At 32.3% G+C, this 25084-nt stretch overlaps 2 protein-coding genes, 2 long non-coding RNA genes and 1 pseudogene across 5 annotated transcripts; 2 read left to right on the forward strand and 3 right to left on the reverse strand.

The window, feature by feature from the left end:
* Positions 1-718: 718 nt before the first annotated feature.
* Positions 719-4020, reverse strand: LOC143074547 (uncharacterized). The gene is made up of 2 exons (XR_012977929.1): positions 3916-4020; positions 719-1160 (listed from the first exon to the last, which is right to left on the reverse strand). It is a non-coding gene; the product is annotated as an uncharacterized LOC143074547 (long non-coding RNA).
* An 896-nt stretch (positions 4021-4916) lies between these two features.
* On the reverse strand, positions 4917-7895 carry LOC143074046 (uncharacterized; annotated as a pseudogene).
* An 829-nt stretch (positions 7896-8724) lies between these two features.
* LOC143074048 (uncharacterized) lies at positions 8725-9793 on the reverse strand. Its single transcript, XM_076249598.1, has one exon. The coding sequence runs from the start codon at positions 9499-9501 to the stop codon at positions 8725-8727; it is 777 nt and encodes a 258-aa protein (XP_076105713.1). The 5' UTR covers positions 9502-9793.
* Positions 9794-12554: 2761 nt separating this feature from the next.
* Positions 12555-16915, forward strand: LOC143075900 (uncharacterized). Of its 2 annotated transcripts, none has more exons than XR_012978456.1 (4): positions 12555-12636; positions 13454-13480; positions 14898-15158; positions 16567-16915. It is a non-coding gene; the product is annotated as an uncharacterized LOC143075900 (long non-coding RNA). The 2 variants fall into 2 exon arrangements; XR_012978455.1 differs by lacking the exon at positions 12555-12636 and adding an exon at positions 12724-12852 and having other exon boundaries at positions 16567-16914.
* Positions 16916-18241: 1326 nt separating this feature from the next.
* On the forward strand, positions 18242-23278 carry LOC143075902 (uncharacterized). The gene is made up of 7 exons (XM_076251482.1): positions 18242-18623; positions 19235-19288; positions 19841-20128; positions 20878-20940; positions 21939-21996; positions 22222-22549; positions 23015-23278. Exons 1-7 carry the CDS (start codon positions 18263-18265, stop codon positions 23261-23263), a joined length of 1401 nt encoding a protein of 466 aa, XP_076107597.1. The 5' UTR covers positions 18242-18262; the 3' UTR covers positions 23264-23278.
* The last annotated feature ends 1806 nt before the right edge of the window (positions 23279-25084 follow it).

The raw sequence follows: 25084 nt of genomic DNA on the forward strand, positions 1-25084 counted from the left end.
AGATGAAACTGCTTACTGGAACTACTATTAATATACATGAAAATTGTGTTATATAAAGTTCTTTGTTCTGGGTTAATTTGACTCATTTAGTTGATATTTCAGCTAGGTCAGAAATGATTTGTTTAAGTCGAAAAAATGTAAAAAAGTAAAACGAAATGACTGGAATTGTTAAAATCAAGGGTCAAATAACTGCTAAATACAATGTTATACCGACTCAAGCTTGAGAAAAAGTACTTCACAACGACATTGCGTTAAAAGTGTTGAATCCAACATCAGTTCAAATATTCCACACACAGAATTGAGGCATTTGAGGAAATGAATAAAGTGTGTTAGATGATGGATTTAGTTCAGATAATGTAGTTCGTATTTCTTTATTCTTAAATATTTGTGTGAATATTCATTCAAAGAAAGGATGTAGGAAGTACAAATTGATTTGGGACATTTTATATTTCATTTTTAATTCATGGAAGGTAAAATTAAGTGAATTGTTAATCGACTTGCGGGATATTTTTTCAAAATTGAAAATAAACAGTGATGCAGCTGACAGCTCTCCAGAAGTTATGTATGTTGACCTAACTACAGTGATGTTGTCTCAAATGAGAAAGGATATTGACAATAGTGATAGAAGTATGATGACAACCCGAGATAAGATGTCCATACCCGGTTTTCAGGTTAATACAAATGCAAATTAAAAGCATCGAATGAACCTTTAACAATGTGAATTTCATCATTTATGGTATTCATAGTAATATTTAATTTCTTAACTCATCAAAGAAAGAGTATTAAATAATAAAAAAAATAACAGAAAAATAAACGAGAACATATTACTATTGTTATATATCATATCAGTATTTCTTACACAACTATAACTTGTACTGAACATTTTACACAACATATTACACTTTGTTTTTTAGATTTGGCAGCGTATTTTGTTTACTATAGTTTTAGATCCTAAATCTTCGGCATATTAAAGCACCATAGTCCGCACATACTTTTCGTTGTCACATAAGACTCTTTATATGACAAAATGTTCTTTCCTTCATAGAAACGTCGCCCGAATGCAGCAGCATAAGACAGTTTACATACATGTGGTCCAGTTTTAAGTCCAGATTGATCAAGGTAGCAATCATATGAACAACTAAAGAAACAACATAATTCTTCTGAAATTAAAAAGATGAGAAATTATTGTAAAAAAAAGGTTTTAAAGTTAGAACCCGTAAATTTAAGAATTTTATTTCCCAAATTGATGGTACCCGATGACGGTTATTCAAGAACAATCGGTATTAATCAGGTTTGTTTCTCTTTGTGTTTAGTGGTAATGCCCATAATTTTCTCAGAGAAACAAAATGTAAACCAAAGTATAATAATAAATTAATATAATAATAATAATAATAATAATAATAATAATAATAATAATAATAATAATAATAATAAAAAGTAGTGTGCTTAAAAGTGGTGGGGTATAACAAAAAGGACAAATAAAAAAGACATCGACAAAGTCAAGGAAGAAATTTTAACAACAATAAAACACGACCTACAGAACTAGTATTTTCGATCTATAAGTTTGACTGTCTCTCTGGTATCTTTCGCCCCTTGTTCCTTAATAAAACACTTAACAATATGAACTTAGCAAAACATAATATTTCGTTACTTTAAGACTTTTATCTCAATATATACTAAGTAAAGTACTTTGCAATTCCATTTTTGGAAACTAATTTCATTTGTATTTATTCGTGTGTTTTTTAGTTCTTATTTCCGATGTGCATCTATGATATTACTGTGTAAACATAACATTTATTTTCATTTTACTTCTTATACACCATAAGGATATCATTTGTTCAAAGCAAACACTTTGGAACTGTGCATGTTTAATACTGACTTTATAATGTTGTAGACAAAGTGTAACTGTACCAGATGTCGTCTACGACTTATTGATTTTAACTTCGAAGGTACTAATTTAAAAGTAAAGTCCTTGATTATGTTAATATCAAAAGGCCCCGAAATGACATATATTGATTCCTAGCCCGTATTTAAAAATTAAGCTTAAGACTACATGTTAAAAACAAATCTGAATATAGGTTTAAAAAAGTGTTAATAACGCATATAGTATCCATTGTACTCATTTTTGTGTAATTCAAAACTACAGCTATTGCAGTCACCAATGTTAAACAGACAAGACCACAGGTCATGTGATACATCCTGTTTTATACTAAAAGAAATGTCTATGATGAGTTAATATATCTTACAAAGAAATATTGGATTTTCCTCAATATACTAGCTTTCAAACTAATTACTCCTAAATAAAAAAAAGGTACAGTGTAGAAAGAAGTCGAAAGATACAAGAGGGACATCCAAACACTAGTATCAAAAATAAACTGGTAACGCCATGGCTTAATAAACAAAATACAAACGTATAAAAAATAGTGCACAAAACACAACATAGAAAACAAAAGACTTAGGAACAGAAACTCTACAAACAAACCTGTGATCTCAGGTGCTCCTGGAGGGTTATCAGATCCAGCCCCACATGCGGAACCCATCGTATTGCTCATATCAGTACGAATCCAGTAACAAATTTAATTCGGTAGATGGCATTCGTGAAATGGAGACGTGATTGTAGTTGCGATATGGCGTCCATAAAATTTACGAAGGGATACTTTCAACTTCACCATTTGGAATTCATGATTAATTACTACAATTTGCACTGAGCTAAATTCAATCCTTTACTATATATAGAAAATATAAATATGACTCGACTATTTATACTTTTAGAAAATACGCTGTGATACCCGATGACAATTCGGGAAATTCCTAATGGACGGACCTGGTAATAGATTTCAATATTGTTTGAATAACTGTTAGTTGTTGAGGCTTGTATAATTTCCTCTTCACGAATGTATGTCGTATATTTATATAAAAAAAAGAAGATGTATTTATATGATATTATGAGACAAATCTCAACAAGATTCCAAAATGATACAAAAATTAACAACTATAATAGGTCACCGTACGGCCTTCAACAATGAGCAAATCCCATGCCGCATAATCAGCTATAAAAAGCCCCGAAATAGCAATGTAAAATATTTCAAACGAGAAAACTATAAACCGCCTTTTTTATGTAAAAAATGTAGTTGTTCCTTAGCAGTTCGTTAGGCTATGTTTTATGTTTCATTTTACATTTAAGTAACCATTTTTTGCTTCTCTTTTTATCCATACATGCATACGCCAAATATAAAAGTTAACTAAATTATTAGATTTGAATTTAGTAATGCATACAATTAAGCAATATGCAGAACTTGTATAATGATTCAATGCCAATGGTACACATCCTGCAGAAACGTGTGCAATTGCACACAACAAAAGAAGATAAGAAAAGTTTCAAATCAGGTCAAGTAAATATTATCTGTTCACTTGGACATGTTGGATAAATACAACTTACATAAATCAGACACAAATACCAAACGGATTTCAAAAATTACATATACTTTTGATTCTCCAATTGCATTGTAAAGCAATTACTGCATTACCATGATTATCGAATTGTTTAAATACTCACTTGACTTTACTATACATTAAATGTAAACTTATTTGTTTTAGACATGCAAGATGAAATATGGTTTTAAATTGCGGCTACCAGTAACGACAGTTGCGATTGCATTGTTCAAGTTATATAATACAAATAAAAACATAACACTGGCTCTCGGAACAAATACCTCTAAACACACACACACACACACACACACACACACACACACACACACACACACACACACACACACACACACACACACACACACACACACACACACACACACACACACACACACACACACATATATATATATTTATACACATACACAGACATACAACATAACTAAATTGATAAACAACACAAGTATTCAAGTCAATACTTACAAAACAGATCTATTCAGTTTGAAGTACCACGATAAGAACCTGGTATGTGCTATGCTGCGTTTACTATGTTTACTGATACATAGTTTTGTACTTTCTTTAAACAGGGAGTATTATTAAACATATGTTAAATGCGGATGTTTATATATTTAAAGCCATAAATTTAAATGAAAGTTATGTTCTAATTCGCCAGACTTAAACGAACATAAATTATTTATACAATAAAACTCAACACATGTATCAGAAATGAGCTCTCCTTGTGAGGGTAGCATACTTTTATTTACGAATGTAAATCAAATATTCAATCAAACAGTTCGTTTCAAAGCCATCCAAGGCTTGAAGCACACAACGGATTATTCTCATTATTGAGACACTACTAAAAAACAGTCATACTGGCTCAATCACAGTCAGCCATCCATAATATATACAAAATATACACCAATCTACAAAACAAGAAATACAAGTTAAATAAATCATTGTAACTAAATTACTGCTTTCATCATAAAAAACAATAGATGGTCTAGTTGATAGTGGGTGGGGGTGGGGGATGGGGGGGGGGGGGGTAATACAGGCAATGCAGAAGTACGGCGTATGTTAACCGGCGTAAGGCAGAACTTCGAATAATAACATTATAAATTTCATTTAATTTATATCAAACAACAAGCACAAGAAACACGAGCCAAAAATCATACGATACCTAGAATACCTGTTTTTAAGTCGCAATGCGACAAAATATTGTCCAATGGAATATATTGTAAACATTACAGGTATTCTAAAAACACGTGTTGATGTAAACAATAAACAAACACACGTGTTTTACCAAAACAAATACATGTGCTCCCGTACTATTATTAAATATATTTATGTTCTAATTCGCCAGACCTAAACGAACATAAATTATTTATACAATAAAACTCAACACATGTATCAGAAATGAGCTCTCCTTGTGAGGGTAGCATACTTTCGAAAGTTACAAAGAAAGAAAAGGTGGGGGGGGGGGGGGGTCATATACCAAGGTTTTTAGAAACTGTTAATTTTTCTGATATGTTTTCCTGAACATACCCATCTTTTGCAGTTTCAGAAGCCCATCTTCCATGTTTCTTGAATAACCTGTCATTTAAACCAGCAGAGGCTGCAGCCGTCGCACCACCTGCTCTCAGACTGTGTAGACCAAATTTAGATTTTTCTAGACCTAAAGATCCAAGAGCGTCTAACAACAACTCTCTCGCCCTTGTATAAGATAGAGGAACATTTCCCCTTAATGCATAAGTGTTAGTTTTCTTACGAAAAGATACTGCTCTAAAAATGTATTCATTAGAATCGATTGCTATGTTAGCTTGTGATAAATATGTGTGTAGCATAGATACCGGACATGTTATAGAACTAGTCTTCGCAATAAATACTCTACTACCTTCTCTGTGTTGGTCTGTCTTACTTTTTTCGATAAATAAAGACACATAAGTAGAATAAAACTGTATATCTGATCTTTTCAAATTAACAAGTTCGGAAAATCTTAGAAATCCTGCATAACTTGTAAGACACATACAAGCGATTCTTCTATGATTTAAATTGCTGAATTTGTTACCGTATTTTTGTACAATCTGGTACAGAATTTCAGGTGTAATAGGCTCTTTCTTTTTTACAATGTAATGTCCGATTGACCTATGAACTCCCTCTTTAATAGATGTACATAAAAAAGAATTACAAGGATCGGCAAATCCGGCTAGTTTATGTGACCAACTAATTTCATAGTAAGCTCCTTCAACAACAGATGCAGATTTGTGTTTTTTACATAAATGAATCAAGTATAACGAAACATCGTAGTCTGATGCTGGTAAAGATTTAAGAGTAAACGAATTACACCATCTACAGAAATTGTTAAAGGCGTACCTGTACTTCTTTCGCGTATTTGCAGCTCTAGATTGTAGACAAAACTCTGGAAGACACTTTGCTAAATTTTGTAGGTGCTGGTGTTGTGTAAGAGTGTCTGATGACCACCTACCAACGCTGAAAATATCTGAAAAATGTAAAAATTCAAACAAATAGTAAATAAAAAAGTATAAACATGGCACATGCATTTCATATATAATCATTTCTGACCTTGCTCTGTACTATAGCCTTGTCAAATTTCTAAAAAAGACCTCGCTATCATTCTATAGCCTTGTCAACGTGTTTCATGTGTATATCACAGAAAATCAAAAACAGTTATGTACATATTGTACTTAGCTTAACTGCTAAAATATCAGAATTAAATTTCTTTGAGCCAAAAATGGAATTCTTGTTGTTCCCTTGAAAAAATATGCATTGCTCACTTGAAAATTCAATGACTTCCAATACATAATGACGAAATTCCATGTTTTTTCTAAATAATATAGTCCAAAACGATGAGGACGGCCATTTTGGTACTATCAGGGTACCTTCTGCTTTACAGAGTACTAAATGGTTTATACTTTTAGAAACTAAATCAATTGGAGGTACTATCCAATTATTTTCATTTTTCCAATTTTGTGTAAAAGCATCAATAGCTTCACTCCCGGGATTCCAAAATTTTGAATTAAATCGCTTCAATTTTGAATTAGCAAAATTGGCAAATCTATCAACGGTATAAGGACCCCATAGATTATCCATGAATTCGAAAAACTCCGGAGATGTTTGCCAGTCATCTATATCTATCATTTTAGACAAAAAATCAGCTCTACAATTTTCTGATCTAGGTACCCATATTGGTTGTACAATGACTCGTTCCTTTGAACAAAATTTAAAAATGTCATATGCGAAACACTGTAAATGCATTTTTGTGCTACCTCTATTGATTATTTTTACACAGTTTTGATTATCTGGGTGCCATTTAACAGTATTATTTTTTAAAACAGATTTAAATGAATACAAAGCTAATTGAATAGCCCTTAGTTCTCGCCAAGTCGAACTCATGTTTTTCTCATACTCACTCCATGTGGAATGAAAAACTTTTTCATTCACTTCTACAGTAAAAGCACCTGCGGCTACATTACTAGCATCTGAATACACCACTATGTTCGGTAAGGTGTCATTCACAAATTTTTTCTGATTAAGATTGGTCAAACTGTCTGACCAAAATCTCAACTCTGCTAATACACACTCAGTGTAAGCAATATCTAAAATACTATCCCATGACTTTCTGTTCTCAATTGCAAAATATAAATGCCTCGTCATCAGGCTAGTAACATTTCCCATAACTGGGGACATAGAAATAATTCTACCTGTGAACTGTGCTAACTGACGAGCGCTTATAATGGGAATTTTTTTCAAAATATTGTCAAGCGATTCTTTTGCATCATTTAATCTACGTTCGGACACTGCTAAACTAAAGTTTACCGAATCCCAAATTAATCCGAGCCATTCCAAGCGTTGAACTGGATCAAAGATAGATTTTTGTTAATTTATCAAAAACCCAGCTAATTCTAATGAGGACTTTATGAATTCAGATATATTTTGACATTCTGAATAACCTTCTGACATACCTAAACCATCATCTAGATAAAGCACTATATTTACACCATTTTCACGCCAGTATTTAACCATGGGTCTTAAACATTTTGTAAAAATGTAAGGCGCTGAACTTAAACCAAAAGCTAAAACTGCAAAACAATAAAACTTTCCGTTCCAAGAGAAACCTAAATATGTATGTTGCTCTTTGCAGATATCCAAATGAAAATATCCAGATCTTAAATCAAATTTTATCAGGTATATATCTTTCTTAAAAAATTGCTGAGCGACTTTCCAATCTTCGAATTTTATTTTATTTTTCAAAACGTAACGTTCAATTCAGATAGATCTAATATCAATCTCTTTTTCCCTGACTTTTGAATGGCAACACTTAATGGATTTACTACAAAAGGCTGGAATGGTACTTCGTGTACGCATCCGTTTTTCGAAAGTTCGAGAACAGCTTCGTTTACAAAATCAGTATTATCAACTGCAGATTTATTATTGCGGAATTTCATAGGGGTGGTAAACTCACAAAAGAAATCATATATCCTGATTTTATAGTATCAATAATAAATTTGCTTGCTCCAATGTGCTCCTAAAATGCTACATTTTTCGATAAACTACTTTTCTCATATATGTTATGATGGTATGATACTAAACCCCTAACGGGAAGGATTGTGCCTGATGTTCATATGATGAAATCATAATCTTTCAGTCAGTTTAATTGAAGTCTGGAGCTGGCATGTCAGTTAACTGCTAGTAGTCTGTTGTTATTTATGTATTATTGTCATTTTGTTTATTTTCTATGGTTACATCTTCTGACATCAGACTCGGACTTCTCTTGAACTGAATTTTAATGTGCGTATTGTTATGCGTTTACTTTTCTACATTGGTTAGAGGTATAGGGGGAGGGTTGAGATCTCACAAACATGTTTAACCCCTCCGCATTGTTGCGCCTGTCCCAAGTCAGGAGCCTCTGGCCTTTGTTAGTCTTGTATTATTTTAATTTTAGTTTCTTGTGTACAATTTGGAAATTAGTATGGCGTTCATTATCACTGGACTAGTATATATTTGTTTAGGGGCCAGCTGAAGTACGCATCCGGGTGCGGGAATTTCTCGCTACATTGAAGACCTGTTGGTGACCCTCTGCTGTTGTGTTTTTTATTTGGTCGGGTTGTTGTCTCTTTGACACTGTCCCCATTTCCATTCTCAATTTTACTTTTGACACCTTTGGCCAATTTTGAAAAATTAACTTTATCAAAATACTTCACATGTTCTAAAAGTATATTCATGTGCCCATGCAACAAATATTCATCTACTAAATTAAGATACTTATCTTTTATCTTATGTGGCTGGGTTGTTTCTTGTTGTAAATTGCTTGCTGCTTCTATTGGGACAGTTTGTCCTCCAGTGACCGAACTGGTGGCATTCATAGCACATGTCATAGGAAGTGGCCTCACGGCGACTGTTCCTCCGAAAGGGCTGGTTGTACTGTTGATAATACATATCTGTAGTATTAGTAGGAGGTCTGGAAACAGTAGCTGAAGGCTTAGTGTAAGGTTTTGTACGACCCTTCTTCTCCTTGATGGTTTTGAGTGCTCTGCTTTCAGCTTGACGTAGTCTTTTCTCGTCATCGGAATCTGATGCTATTTCGTCACTCTCGTACTCAGCAGGAGATTTATCGGCTATTCTGATGAGCTTATTTCTTTTGTTCAATTTTAAGATAAGTCCAGAAATTAAATTGATAGAAACGAAATCTTCCGGCATAAGACGTTTTTGCAGCTTATGCAGGTCAGCAAGGACTTCGGAATTGAAAGTAAATTGGATTTGGTTACCTTCACTCTTTTGTTTCACAGAAGCTTCCTTTTTCAACTTGGTGGCTAGGGAGTCGTTGCCCGACACTAACTCGTTCTTCAGTGCTGAAATCTTAGAGTCGAAGTACGACGTAATCAGTTGAAATGTGCCGTCACTTATCTGTGGCTGTGATGCTCTTTGTTGGGTTGCTGTCGACGGTACTGGTACTGGCAAACTAGAACGTGCAGCTTCTCTGTTAAGAACTGAAGGAGTTGAGGACTCGTGTAGTAACAATTCGTCTTCGTTTTCGGAACGGTGGTCTGTCATTGTGGTAATACAGGCAATGCAGAAGTACGGCGTATGCTAACCGGCGTAAGGCAGAACTTCGAATAATAACATTATAAATTTCATTTAATTTATATCAAACAACAAGCACGAGAAACACGAGCCAAAAATCATACGATACCTAGAATACCTGTTTTTAAGTCGCAATGCGACAAAATATTGTCCAATGGAATATATTGTAAACATTACAGGTATTCTAAAAACACGTGTTGATGTAAACAATAAACAAACACACGTGTTTTACCAAAACAAATACATGTGCTCCCGTACTATTATTAAATATATTTATATCGGGTTGTAAATCGAAAGAACCGATATTGACTTAAGTACATCTTTTAAAGTGTATAATATGAATAAACATTAAACAATATGTAACAAATGTTGATTGGTGTTTGTCTAACGTCCAGTGGCAAATATTTCATGTTAAGAACGATTGCGTTTGAAAGTAGAAGCATATAGTAGAAAAAGGAAGAATTAAATTATCACATAATATTCAAGATGTACAGACAATTGTAGCGTAATACCGTCGACTATAAGGGTTTGTTGTTAAACAAATATCATTGCTAATAATCTTTTCGATAAACAAGTACCCGGCCACGTTCACTCTGTGTAGTGTTTCTATTTGTATCCATCTCCGGTATCCATCTGATGAGTTAATATATGCCTTTTTCAACTAATTTTTATAGCTCATTCTTACGTTGTACTTTAACACCACTGTCCCAGGTAAGGGGGGTAATTGGGGTCTCACTAACAGGTTTTACACCGTCACACTCTGTATGTATGTGCCTGTCCCATGTCGGGAGCCTGTTTGTTCATTTTTTGTAAACAGATTAATGTTGAGTTCACATGCATTGTGTGCACACAAAAAATGATAAGGAAATGCCTTTTCCTAATCAGACATCCGGATACGTCACGCGGTAAACCTGTCACCGAGAGCAACAGAAACAGTACCATATGTTTAAGATCTGTAACGAATATCGACATATATACTCGTCAGGGTGAACATGGTTTACGTGCAAGACGTTCTCTATTTTAAGCGGTACTAAGACGTAGGCATCGACTTGCAATGGTCCAATGGTGCCACTTAATAAGGATCTGGGCATGCACAAATCAAGTGTGAACAACCAGGTCAGTAAAATATATTGTATAGTCAAATCAAACCCGTTCAAACATTTGAGGATATGATAATCATATTTTTAGAATTTGTTAGCCTTAATGTAACCAAAAAGTCAAATATCTAACTTAAAGGTGTTTTCATTCTAAAACATTATTCAATCAAAAACTATCTGATTGGAAGAATGTTCTTTTTTTGCACTTAAGTGTAAATGATTAAAGACATGCATTATAAAAGTCATATATTGTGTATGATGATTAAATATATAACAGGGAACATTCATAAGGATTGTCATACCCCTAGCTGTCAAATATTTGGGTTTAAGCGTTCCTGACGTAGGTGAATAAAATTAACGGTACCAATGTTCTTGCACCAGATGCGCATTTACAAGTCTCTTCAGTGATGCTCGTGGCCAAAATATTTGAAATCAAAAGCTTTTATATAAGATGCAGAGCTATAATCCTAAAGGTCCAAAAAGTATAGCCAAATCCGTAAAAGGAATCAGAGCTTTGCATGAGGGAGATACATTCCTTAATTTATAATAATTTCTATCATTTTGTAACAGCAAATTTTTATAACACAAAAAATCCGTATTTTCATGCCAGTACCGAAGTACTGGCTAGTGGGCTGGTGATACCCTCGGGGACTAAGAGTCCACCAGCAGAGGCATCGACCCAGTGGTAGTAATAAAATTAACGGTACCAATTTTCTTGCACCAGATGCGCATTTCGAATATATGTAAAACAGCTTTCGATGCACATACTTTATGAAGTTATATCTATCAATAAATTACACTGCATTTGACCGAGTTTTGTTTGTTTGTGTTTGGCATACTGAAATCTCCAATATGATTGCTATTTGGAACATGTTTGCATACGTACGACGTATACTTTATACTGCATTCAGACAAACTATATATATGTCCAAATTTTAAATGTTTTTACTCTTCACAGGTGTCTTTAAAATCTTTGTTAACAAATAATGCTTTCATTGAGTCTAGATGTTTTGTTTATCAACCGGTAAAAGTTCGAAGTAAATTTGTTTAATACATCTCAACTGCATCATATTTTGCAGTTTTGGGAGAATTGGATATGATCCCATGTTCTGTAGATGACATTAAACTTTGTGTATGCTTTTGGCATCATGTTGTCAATTCAAATCCAGACAGTTTGATGAATACGATTTACTCATCAGGTGATAATAATAACTCAGATTGGTATAGTACAAATTCAAAGTGAAATTGTTATTTGAAAAATTTGTATTTAAACATGTCTTGGAAAATCAGAATACATTTAGTAAAATATGTAAAAATCGTACAACTTTTGACCCCTATGTAAATTTTAAGTTAAAGTAAATTACACTTTAACTAAGAATACACAAAGCTATTTGAGGAATACATTTTCATAATATTTCAGATATATTGTACCATCTTTCAATAATCGTTTAGACATTCTATTTCATATTTCGAAGTACTGATTATGATGACAGTGAATGTTGCATAAAAGGTATTGATAAGATGTATTTATTCAGACGTTCACTAACTTGAGTTATGTTATGGAATATATTATATATACTGTATTACTTATATCAAAAGCTGTTCCTCCTCGGTCAAAAAGATATACAGAGAGAAAAAGTATTGAAACATTACAAGATTTTATATACATGTCTTTACATATTTTTTTATATTCTGTATTGATATATAATTGATTGTAATGATTAATGGTTGTTCTTTGTTTGTATGTTGATTACAATCAATATTTTTGATTTTATATCAATAAAATCTTTGACTTATTATCCTATATTTAATATAACATTTATAATTGTCAACCCGATAACATATTAACTTTTACATTGATAACAATTATCTACCTTGATGGCCTTGTCCTGCACAAGGAAATTGAATACTATTTTTAGCAACGAAATCAACACAAAATGTCAAATGGTTTTCCGAAAATCGTATATATTTATTTTGTTAACAGCTGATTTTCTCCTATTCATACCAGGTAAATGTGTTTTACTTATTTCAATGTAATTCTTATATAATGACATATTCTTGTTGTCAAATACTTTATTCTGTTAACGTTTTTTTTTTTTTTTTTTTGGTTTTTGCAATAAGTATATTATTGTTTTAATGACCTATTTGGATGTTGCAAAGTAAAATGTTGGTATGTTTCAGATGCCTATATTCAAGTCTGTTTTACGCTTTATGATGTCAAACGGTAAGATTAAGTTTATGTTGATAATGTTTATTAATATATTATACGACGCATATGTTTATTTAGTTGTTAACATTGATTCATTTTCACGAGGTCGTGAAGTATAAGGACATAATATTTTCCGTAAGTACTTACTTTCAGTTGATGTTTTTTGACAAATATACCGAAACTGATCTTAGTTTACATTACAATGGGAAATGTTTAGATATATATTCCTAACATCGAATAAAGGATAAAACAAAAAGACATTTAGTTTTGCGAAATATTATTACCTGACAGTATCGATTAAATCGATTAAAACATAACAGTCAAACCAATCTCATTCAAGTATTTTTTGATATGATAATTATATTTTTAGGGTTATTTATGAATATTATAACCAAAAAGTTAAAAAGATCGATCAGGTGTTTTCATGTTTTACATTTTGTACAATCTCAAACTATCTGAAGTGAAAAATAAAGCTCAGGCGGATAACAGTATATGGTAAAGTGTTTTTACTGATATACGTAATACGAAATGCATTAAGAGTCACATGTTTTCTATGATTATTACAGTACATGTGTATTATGAATTGAATTGATGCTTTGCATATAAATTATTTCAGATGATAGTCTTGAAAGTCTAATCAAAGGTATGTTGTTATATGTTAATATTTGTTATTTAAATTTAGCGAATCACATGTGGATACTCAGAAGTTCTAAATATACGTTAGAGTATTTACAATCCTAATATCTTTCCTCTTGCCTTTGATTTTGTTAACTTTTGTATACTAGTAATTACAATATTTAACGTAATTACAATATTTAAGCAACACGACGGGTGCCACATATGGAGCAGGATCTGCATACCCTTCCGGAGCACCTGAGATCACCCCTAGTTTTTTGGGGGGTTCGTGTTGTTTATTCTTTAGTTGTGTCATGTGTGCTGTCATTTGGTTGTCTGTTTCATTTTTAGTCATGGCGTTGTCATTTTGTTTTAGATTTACGAGTTTGACTGTCCCTTTGGTATCTTTCTTCTCTCTTTTAACAAATGACAGATTGATTGATTGATCCCGTTTTGCTTCATATACAAAAAATACCAACGTAGATTAAGTTATCTCGTTTTAATAAATCCACTCTATCAATAAAAATATATGATTCCTATCATGATTTCTTTGAATTAGGGCTGTTACTTACAACATGTAAATGGAAACGATCAAGACAATGGTTTCAAGTGGTAATGCTCAAGTCATTTTTTCGAATATATAACGGTTGCAATTACTACTTGGAAGATAGTTGTTGGATATATTTGTCATATATGACCACGGATATATTTCAAGTATCGCCCGGAGCACCTGCAACCACACTGGTGTTTGGTGGGGTTCATGTCGCTCGTCTATGAGTTGTTTTTGTAGCGGGTTGAATAATGATGTTTGACTGTAATGCTGTTTTGTGTTTTTTATTGCTCTGTGTGCTTTCCTTGAAATAATGAAATTTGAATGTCATTTGATATATTCCTTCTATCTTCAAAACTCATTTAGGACTATTGGTTTCGATATTTGAATTGCTTTATTAGTTCATGTTTACATCGATATGACTATAAAATGACTAAAATTCTATCTGTTGGGCACAATTTTGCAGCTACACTATATATACCAATAGTAGTAGTCTCTGCATATTAATCGAAAGAAAAGAAAGAAATCAACAGTTGGTGTTTATGATACTCGAATATGTTGGATCATAGAATGAATAGAACATTTCTAGTAGAACGATTCTGATGTTAATTTGTGCAGGGTTTAGTTCGGATACTATATATTAGAAATAAACGGTTCTGTATTTGTCAGATTCATTTCTTTAAATAACCAGTCCTGTTATTCGATATACAAATTACTGTATTTCGCTTGATTACATTCATACATGGCACAATTGCCATTCAACGTCCAGTATCTATCATCAATTGATTCAATAAGTAATTTACCTGTTTAACGTAACCTTTCATGTTCTTCAAAAACATGTTTTTCAGCATTTTGAAAATAACGCTTTGAGTTGAAAGACATTCTACACTTTCAGGCACTGCACGCATACGGATAAGGCAAAACTTTCGCTGTCTGAAAAGGTTTCTTGGAACTACAAATATAAACGAAATTATTGAAACATCATATCGAGAACAATTGATAGATCACGATATATACCAAACTATGAAAAGTTTGCATGGAAGTGTTCTGCAATGTGAAAGCATTCTTAAACGAGTGTGTGAAACAGACGAAGCAAAATGTTGGAAATTTCTGAACCTTCTTTCAGGGTTTAATATAAGGACATTGCTAACACCAGGTAAAGTAATCTAATTCAATTAAAGCCGTCAAATAATATAATTGAATATTTGATGTTGACTTTTGTGAACTGGAATCATTTAGGAAGGCATAACGTCCGATTAAAATCTAGCATAGAAATGCATAAATAAATTAAATATATACGGAAGGAAAGATGTTTTCAAAAACTCGTTATAATGAAACCATGTTGAATTAGAGCAAAAGATTAATTGCACAGATAATAGAAAAGATGAATGTGTCAAAGGCACAAACACCCGACATAAGAGCAGAAAGCAGCCCATTGCCACCAATAAATCTTTAACACAGCAAGCAAATCATACATCCTTAGCAGAGCCTCAAATAATCCTTTTACAATAATGTTTACATTTTACTAGTTCAGCTGAATTGAGGCCACACTAAACTCCACAAAATTATTCAAACTTAAATCAACGCACAACACGGACAAAATTCAGAGGTTCATGACTTGGCCATTCGCAAAAGAAGTTCGCATCGAGTCCGATATTGGAACATATAACAGTACGGAAGGAAAGATGTTTTCTAAAACTCGTTATAATGAAATCATGTTGAATTAAAACAAAATATTAATTGCACAGAGAATAAAAACGATAAATGTGTCAAGGACGCAAACACCCGACATAAGAGCAGAAAGCAGCCCATTGCCATCAATAAATCTTTAACACAGCAAACAAATCATACATCCTAAGCAGAGCCTCAAATAATCCTTTTACAATAATGTTTACATTTTACTAGTTCAGCTGATTTAAGGCCACACTAAGCTCCACAATATACAAATTCATCAAAATTAAATCAACGCACAACACGGACAAAATTAAGAGGTTCATGACTTGGCCACTCGCAAAAGAAGTTCGCGTCGAGTCCGATATTGAAACATATAACAGTAGAAACTTAGTAAAATGACAATGATAACATATTTAAAAAAGGACTGCTAGCAGTAACCGACATGCCAGCTCCAGACCTCAATAAATTATTTAAAAGATTATATCTTCCATCATGTCAAAATCTATTACAAAATTTAAGTGCAGGTCAACTTGACATAGTTCAGATTGTCTTTTTGTCTTGTCGGTAATCAATAAAATACATTTATATAAAAAAAAAAAAAAAAAACCGAGCGATTGCAAGTTTGATTCATAATGCAGAAACATAACATGCAAAGTAAAATACAATATCTTTTAAGGTGTTTTAAGTTTTTAAGTGATTGGGTTGGGTAAGAAGTGGGGAAAGGCTATCGCGGTTTTTGTTTATGCAATCCATTTATTTTTTTTTACTCTCCAACAAACGTTTGTTTTTGTTTTAGGTATAGTACAATATATAATTATACTCAAATGAAGATAATATGTGATTTGATTAACGTAGTTGTAATTAATTTTTTTAGTTCATTTTATTCCCAGATAATGCAATTCCCGAAGAGGCAAAGCAACGTTATCAAAATGTGACCAAAAGCTGTCTGCGGCAACACATAGAGTATATAAAAGATCAGTTAGAAATTAACAAGACCCTGGATACAATGCTTGAATACGACGTAATAGCGGTCAGCGACCATGACGAGATCCAGCTGTCAAAAGGTCGTAGGAAAAAGGTCGAAACGTTCATTAACTGTGTTTTTAGAAAAGTACAAGTGGATTGGATTCCAAAATTTCTGTTTGTTTTGGAACATGAAGGATATGCCAGTTTAGCCGAACAATTAACAACAACACGACCTATTACACCTTTTCAAGGCAAGCTAAATTGCAAAAGTTTTAAATGCATGATCTTTCAATTTGTTATCTCGTCGACGAAACAAAGCTAAAAATTCCCAGTTTATTAGAAAAATTTTCCTTCGAAAATATATTCTACTTTAACACTAAAATAATATTTAAGAAAACACTATTTAAAACTTTAAAACTTTTAAGCAATATGACAAACACTGCATCTCGGATTAAAAAAAAATAGTATTGTTTGATTTTTAATCATCAAAAGATGAAAGTCTACTGTTTTTTGTATTTGCTTTCGTTTGGATGTTTGATATGCATCGATTTATGGTATATTTTTATTGATTTGTTGATACCTTCTCAAAGTTGTTTGCATTTGGGTATTCTCTTGCACAATTTACTGATCTTCCGACAATCATACCGGTAGACGGGATTTTTTTTGAAGACCCTTAATGACCAGATCAACATGTAGTGAAAATGCAACGTCAATAGAATTTGATTACACAACGTCATTAGCTAAACAGTTCCATAGCTGCAACGTCAACTGCTTATGAAATTGCTGAATGCCATTTTGCACAGATTTATACTCTAAACGTTTCGCCAAAGAATCGACTGCAGAAAAAAACATTTAAAGCCTTAAAGTTTCAACTGCATATTTGCCAAAACCAATTGTAATGGGTGGAACAACGGTAAAATCAGAAGGTGCAAAACAAAAACCCAAAACGCGGCGAACAGAATTGGTTGACCTTCCTGACAATCATTTTAGCCTTTGTTACAAGCAATCATTGCTGTTGACGGTGACACGTTCATTGGTAAGGGGACATCAAGGTTTCAGTGTATACCGGAATATTTGAATGTTGAAAATGACGTAATCAATTCAACTACCGAATTTGCATTTTTTTTTAAATTGAAGTAATGAAAGAACTTTCTGTTCATAAGTTTGTTTACAATAAGTGCATGTTGGAAATTGAGAATTGAAAAGAATAATCTAGTGTTGCGTTTCTAAAGTCGGTCAGTATATTGGGTCAGCTGCAGAAAAAAAAAACAGCTGTCAGATATCCTTTAGATTGCCGATCTGAATTAGCAAAATGTGGAATAAACTAAATGTTTCGGACACGCGTTTCTTTTTTTATATTCTGAATTATTTACTTTTATACGTAAAATCGTCACTGATAATAGAACAATATGCTACTTTTAAAAAATTATAGATTTTGCGCAATAAATATCAACAATTTTATGTTGTCGATCGTCTGTCTCAATGACGTTCACCTAACATTTTCCTTCATTCAAAATGCAAACACTATTCAACCCTTTCTTAAGTATTGTGTTGTTTTTTATGTTCATTCAATTTTATACAAAAGTGTCAAACGTAGCCGTTATAGTAATTGACTTTAACATGTTTATAGATCTCTTCATTCCAAGTGGGCAAACATTAAGATTAACTGCTCGTTTAAGAGCGCTTCCAGCAGACACTGAAAGAAGCTTGCTTGCAAATGACGGTGGTCTTCTCGATCAAGCTGTTCAAGACGTATTTAACAGTCCTCTTCTTAATTTAAGAGAGGGGTCAATATATCTCTTACTCAACATTTCAAAAGACAAATCATTTGAACTACGACAAACTGAAACCAAAACGATGACAACCTTTGTAAGGAAGATGCTTCAAAGTGACAAAGTAAAAAACAGCATTACAGAGAAAACTTCTGTTCTGGTAGAAATTGATGAATTGGATGAAGATACATTTCTAAATGAAACTTTTGGTAAGCAATAACTACACGTTGAAAAGTTTGTATACATAGAATTGATTGGGAAAACCCTTATGCTGACCTTTAAAATATATTTGCTTTTCCTTCATTATTCAACATACGTCCTGCCTTGAAATTTTTTTTTTATATGAACGTATTGGCATGTAATCATATGTTTTGCAAAGAGCTTTTGATTTTTTTTTCATACTTATACATGTTATCATTAACATGAACTTTATTGAATTTTGTTACTTGTTTATTTAGTGTTCAATAATATAATCACGATGTTATGTCTACCAAGTAGTTTTTAACGCACAAAAAAAATGAAATTAGGGATAAGTTCTTACATACCGTAAGAACTGCCAGAATAAACAGTTTGCCATACAACTGTTCTAAAACCGTAAACTATGAATGTTTGCTGGGTAGAACTGACAGAAATATATCTAAAATAGAACTGTCAACACAAGGTTTTCAAAAAGAACTGTTCAAAATTGTTGTTTGGTTGTACTGTCTGAATTAGTTTACAGATCTATACCAATAGTTTTATGCTATTTTACTGTAAAAGATGGTGGATGTTATCTGCGATACATCTTATAAAAATGCATATTGCTTTTTTTTTTATGTAGATGAAGAGCTGGTTTTGACAAATGTTGGACCAAAGTATGCAACAGATTGTTCTAGTAAGTAACATAATGCAATGAGTTCAAAGTTGAGCTTTTTTGTACCTCTAAAAAGTTGTATTTGAAAGTAAAGTCGAATATGTTCAATACCCAAATATGGATAAATATTATAGAATTAAAACATAAAATGTTCTCTCAATTATTGTCAAAAGAGAAAATGTAGATACCAATTCAAATGGACATTTAAACATTTTAGAAATACAAAAACTTTGCGTAATATCGCCATGACAAAAAAAATATATATAGTAACTGTTGTTCTCTTTGATCATGTTAATATTTTTAGAAAATCTCTTTATTTTTTATGAAACATGATTAAATAAAATCAGCAAAACGTAAGAATTATTCATTAGTAAGTAGCAATGACCTTAAAGTAATAACCTTATGAAAAGTAGAACAGCAAATATACAAAAATCCAAAGAAAATCCATAACGCGCGTCTGGCGTAAATATAAAATTTCATCCTAGTATCAATGATTAGTTTTTGTAATCAAATGCAATAAATGCTGGACTTAAACTTTTTTCGACCTTGTTTAACCTGAAATTCACATTGTAGGATGCATTCAAAAGACAATTATAAAAAACTATGATATGATATTGGATGAGATCGAAACAGATGCTATTACAGAAACCTTGAATAAGACGGAAACTGTGCCTGATTTTATTCAACACAAGTGTTTAGACAATATTGGTAGTATATCAAGAACACAAAGAGCTGGTATTTTTCTTCAATATGTTCTTACACGCGAAGATATGCTTATAACATTCATGCACATGTTGACTGAACGCGAGGTAGACGTAGAGAGACAAATGTGCCCTGAATGTAGTGGAATGCACGTGAAGCGTAAGTGAGAGAAGTTTTTAATTTGCATACAAAATAATTAAAAAAATAAAAATATATGTCAAATTAAAGAAAACAAAAACTAATTTGTAATGGAACATGGCATATGTATAAATGTCCTTTTGTGTTAATATTTTACCGTTCGTGTTGTTCATACATGCATCGTCAAAAATCTAACGGGGTATAGTGTTGATTTGTTGTCTTTAAAAGGCACAAGAGGTATGCATATTTTTATGATTTGATATGTTACCATAGCCTAATGACTATATTTTTTCGATATTCTCGATCGAACTATTCCAAAAGTGTTACTAATTGTCGGGTTATGGCTTTCAGTGAATAGTTTTCCAACTAGAAAACTGAATTAGATGTTCTTAGTTTTTATAGTAAGCAGCGGTCATACATAAAACCTACGAGTAACACTTTATAAAAATGTAACCATAACGCTTCTTTGGACTAACCTTCACCAGGAATGAACAATATCATACCGTATATGCCGAAGTTGTTAAGGTTATTGAATACGTGAGAAGCTATAAATGATTTTTGACCAAAAACACAAAAAAGATAGAATAGGATAATTATCCATCTTATGGAATTCGAATCTTTGATTCTCATCAACAATGAATCATAAGGCGTTTTAACTTTTGTTTTAGATATACATGGCACATACATGAAGTGAGTATATTAGGGGTTATATGTTATTATAGCATAGACATGTAACATTGTTTTTACTCTAAAAAATCCTTATTTTAAAGATTCGTCTGGAGACAAGCTGAAGAAAAGAACATTTAAATTCCAAATAGAGAAAGATGAAAATGGTAAGAACATGAAAGTATATTTCGTTTGAAGCATTTTTCTTGATTTACATTTACTATAAACGTTCAGATAAATTAATTTCAATGACTTGTAAAACGGTTAAAATATGAAGATAAAATGAAAAAGAGATGTTATCAAATGATGGCACAACCAACCAAAGGTCGCCTTTGCATTAAGGAACATTAACTATATAATTTTATTCAGAACCACGAAAATATAATACCATTTTCTTTCTAATAAGAAACAATGAATATCATATATAATTTCACGCTATGTAATATTTTCTGTATTTGTTATAACTGAAAATTAATGACAAATGATATTTGATTGGATGAGATGATATAGTCTTATACGACATTATAATATTCACGATGGTAAACATTGTCCAAAAATAATTCCTTCAGTTGTGTGGGAATTGAGTATAATGAAAATTAGTATTATCTTAATACGTACCTGAAAGTCACATATAATATGTGTAACGAAAGACTTTTTTTTAATTAAAACACAACGAGTGCTAAAATACTTCCAAGAAAGGGCAAATAAAATAACATCCAACAAAGAACACAATCGACAAGTAATGATCGAGAAAGTAAAACAAAAAATAACATTATAAGGTATTAATCATTTATTGTGACACTTGGTGTATATTGATGTTTATATTTCTATAAAAGTTAATTAGAAATATTATTATATATTGTGTGCTGTATATCACTGACTTTCTTAAAAACTTCCATTCAATTATCGAGTCGGAGTGAGTATAAATGTCTTGAGTAGTGTTGCTTACACATCAGTATATACAAATTATTATCCAGTACCCTGTGCAATGTATACGTATTTCCTTTTGTGGTTCAAGTAGTAATAGTTGACAACGATTGATGTTTATCATTCTACCTCCATGCGAAGTTCTTTTGTTGTGTTTATATTTATTATTATTTCATATACCAGTTCAGTGTTAAGTGCAATAAATTTTCCATTATATATTCTGTATACTATTTTTCAGGCGAAATTATCGTGCAGTTTATTGATACATTTCATGAAACTGGTGAACTAGATTATGGGTAAGTATTCTTATATTTCTTGTTTTGTTTTTCTTGAAACTTTTAAAATAGTTTTAAAAAAGATTTCAGAATTAGATATACGGACCACGGTTGCTATGGATGATTTGAAATTTGTTTTAAATTTTGGCAGAGTTCATTAAAAGCTACTAGTAAAATGTTCGAGGATATTGAAAATAAGATATACCAAATGCCGAGCTTCTAGAATTATTATACTCTCTTCTATAGACATGGTAAACAAGACGAATATGTTCCAAAGGAAGTTACAGTTGTGGCAGCTATTGACATTGGGACAAGCTACTCAGGATATGCATATTCAACTGTTAAAGCCTACCAAACTGACCACTTAGATATAACATGTAATCAATCATGTAGTTCTGGAGGGAAACAGCTTATTTCGTCTAAAACTCCTTCTTGTATTCTTATGACACGAGACAAAGAATTAGTTTCCTTTGGTTACGACGCAGAAAAAGATTATGAACATATAATTGTTGAAGGGAACGCAGACAACTATTATTTTTTCGACAAATTCAAAATGGCTCTTCACAAATCCAAGGTATTTATTCACCACGTTTTTAATGTGTTAGATCAGGAAATGTAGCAATTGACAAATACAGTTTGACTATACCTTTTTAAATACTAACCGGATAAGAGTAATAAAAACCCGTATTTTCTTACAATGATCATGTTGATATGTTTAAAACAAAATGCGCTCATTTTCACATGTATTCAACTTAAAAAAAGTTCCAAATGCCATCGTTTAGTTGCATACTTTTTTCTTAATTTATCTTAACAAAAAGATAGTGACAAAGCACTCTGCTATGATAATTGTATGCGTGTTTTGTACATAACCAAACTAATCTCAACATTGTATATAAAGCAGTAAAACGTCTCTATATCGATTAAGAAGGGATTGTGATTATAGTCTTGTGACAGATCGATCTATCGATAGCATGTATCACGTTATTCTCTTTGTCGTATTCATTGTATACATTTATATTTTTTAAATTCTGTTATTCAGGTCGCACCTGAACAGATCGAAATCAAAGATATTCGAGAACAGACAATTGCAGCTATAGATGTATTTCCGTTGGCTATTAAGGCTTTGAAAGAGGATTTTGAACAGCATTTAATTGAAAGAATAGACTATTCTCAGGAGAATATTTATTGGGTTCTTACAGTCCCTGGTTTATGGGATTTCAATGCAAAAGAATTCATGAGAAAATGCGCAGAAAAGGTTTGCTATACGCTTGTTTATTTGAAAACATAATGAAGTTTATGTGATTGTTTTAGGTTAATTTTCAAATTGTATAGAAGACTGTTAAACCGGATAACTTACCTGTGGCTTTCTGCACTGATTTTTACGAATTCGTAAAGCCGTGTACGTAATTAATGTTTATAATTAGTTGAAAATACTTCTTATTCTAAATATGATGTACTTTTTATTAATTTGGTTTTACGGGTTGGCATAAACAAGGGACAGCTTTCAATCGTTCTTGAACCAGAGGCAGCATCGGTATACTATTTAAACCAATGTGTTGCAGCGAAAACTAACAGTGAAGAGAAGTATATGGTTATTGATATTGGAGGTTAGTAAAAATACCTAGTTATCACAGGTACCAGGATTATATTTTAATACGCCAGACGCGTCTTCATAAGACTCATAAGTGACGCTAAGTGACACTCAGATCAAAATAGTTATTAAGTCAAACAAGTACATACTAGTAGTTGAAGAGCATTGAGGAACCAAAAATTCCAAATACGGCTAAGGTACTTGTAATTTATTCCTCGGATAAGAAAATCCTTAGTTTTTCAAAAAAGTCATTCTTTTGTAACAGGAAATTTATAAAAATTACCATACAACTGATATTCATGTCAACACCTAAGTACTGACTACTTGGCTGGTGATACCATCGAGGACCAATATTGTTTTTCGTTTGATTGATTTTTAGTATTTGTCTGCCCTCCGACGATAGTAGGGGCATAATGTTTTCTGGTCTGTGTGTCCGTTCGTTTGTCCGTCCATCTTTTCCCGATTCAGATTAAGGTTTTTGGTCAAGGAAGTTTCATATTGTAATACCTAATTAGAGTTTTGACCCCCTGTTTCACGGTCTACTGAAATTAGAATACGATAGTGCGAGTGGGGAATCCATGTACACATTCTTATTGCAACATATAAAGTATACTTTTGGGGCACTCCTTTCTGATAGATTTGTCAACTAGAAAGATAAAATGAATACAAATGTTTACTGAGACTAATAAGAGACGACTGTCATCTGAATTGTGAAAAAAACCTTTGTTTTAATTGACCAACCACAACATGGAAACAAAACTGTAGATTTTTTTCAGGTGGAACTTTTGATGTCAGTGTGCATGAGAGAACAAATGAATATCAACTACGAGAACTATGTCCTCCTTCCGGTGGTCCATTTGGTGGAACAACTGTGAATGAAAAATTCCTGGAGATATTGAAAGAAATAGTAGGCCCAGATGTCATTCAATCACTGAAAGTTGAGCATTCAGGGAGGTATATGGAGCTTATACGAGAATTCGATTGCGCGAAACGTCTACAGACCAAGAACAACACAAGAAAAACAATAAATTTTACGTTCCCTTTTATCGTATTTGATCAGTTATGTATAAGATATCGCAAACTTTCTTTTCGACAAATGATAGCGCAATCGCAGCATGAACACAATATCTCAATAGTTGGGGACAAACTTCGAATAGCTAAAGATACAATGTATGCATTTTTCCTCCCGTCGGTTCATCAAATAGTTCAAGAAATAGAAAGAAGTTTGAGAATTGTGAACGATGAAGTGACAACTATACTTCTAGTTGGCGGCTTCGCTGAATCAGAAATATTACAAGACAGGATAAAGAAATCGTTTCCTAGAAAAGATCTAGTTGTATTTACAGAATCTGATCTTATTGTTCTGAAAGGGGCAGTCTTATTTGGTCATCAACCACACATTATTGACAGAATTATATAAAAGTGGTGTATGAGATGTTGCTAAATCGAAATACAGGAAACTTTTTGTGTCTTAAACACATCACATAATAAATTAACCATATTAACGTTCAAGCATAT

Source organism: Mytilus galloprovincialis, chromosome 5 (assembly GCF_965363235.1).
Source record: "Mytilus galloprovincialis chromosome 5, xbMytGall1.hap1.1, whole genome shotgun sequence".
Classification (NCBI taxonomy): Eukaryota; Metazoa; Mollusca; class Bivalvia; order Mytilida; family Mytilidae; genus Mytilus; species Mytilus galloprovincialis.

What these genes read in the sequence shown, in the direction of transcription:
- LOC143075902 (XM_076251482.1), top strand. Translation starts at nt 18,263, where the DNA reads ATGTTTATAGATCTCTTCATTCCAAGTGGGCAAACATTAAGATTAACT. An exon ending in TAGTGGAATGCACGTGAAGC is followed by an intron (nt 20,129 to 20,877) that starts GTAAGTGAGAGA and finishes CTTATTTTAAAG; the next exon opens with ATTCGTCTGGAGACAAGCTG. An exon ending in ACTGGTGAACTAGATTATGG is followed by an intron (nt 21,997 to 22,221) that starts GTAAGTATTCTT and finishes TCTCTTCTATAG; the next exon opens with ACATGGTAAACAAGACGAAT.
- LOC143074048 (XM_076249598.1), bottom strand. Translation starts at nt 9,501, where the DNA reads ATGACAGACCACCGTTCCGAAAACGAAGACGAATTGTTACTACACGAG.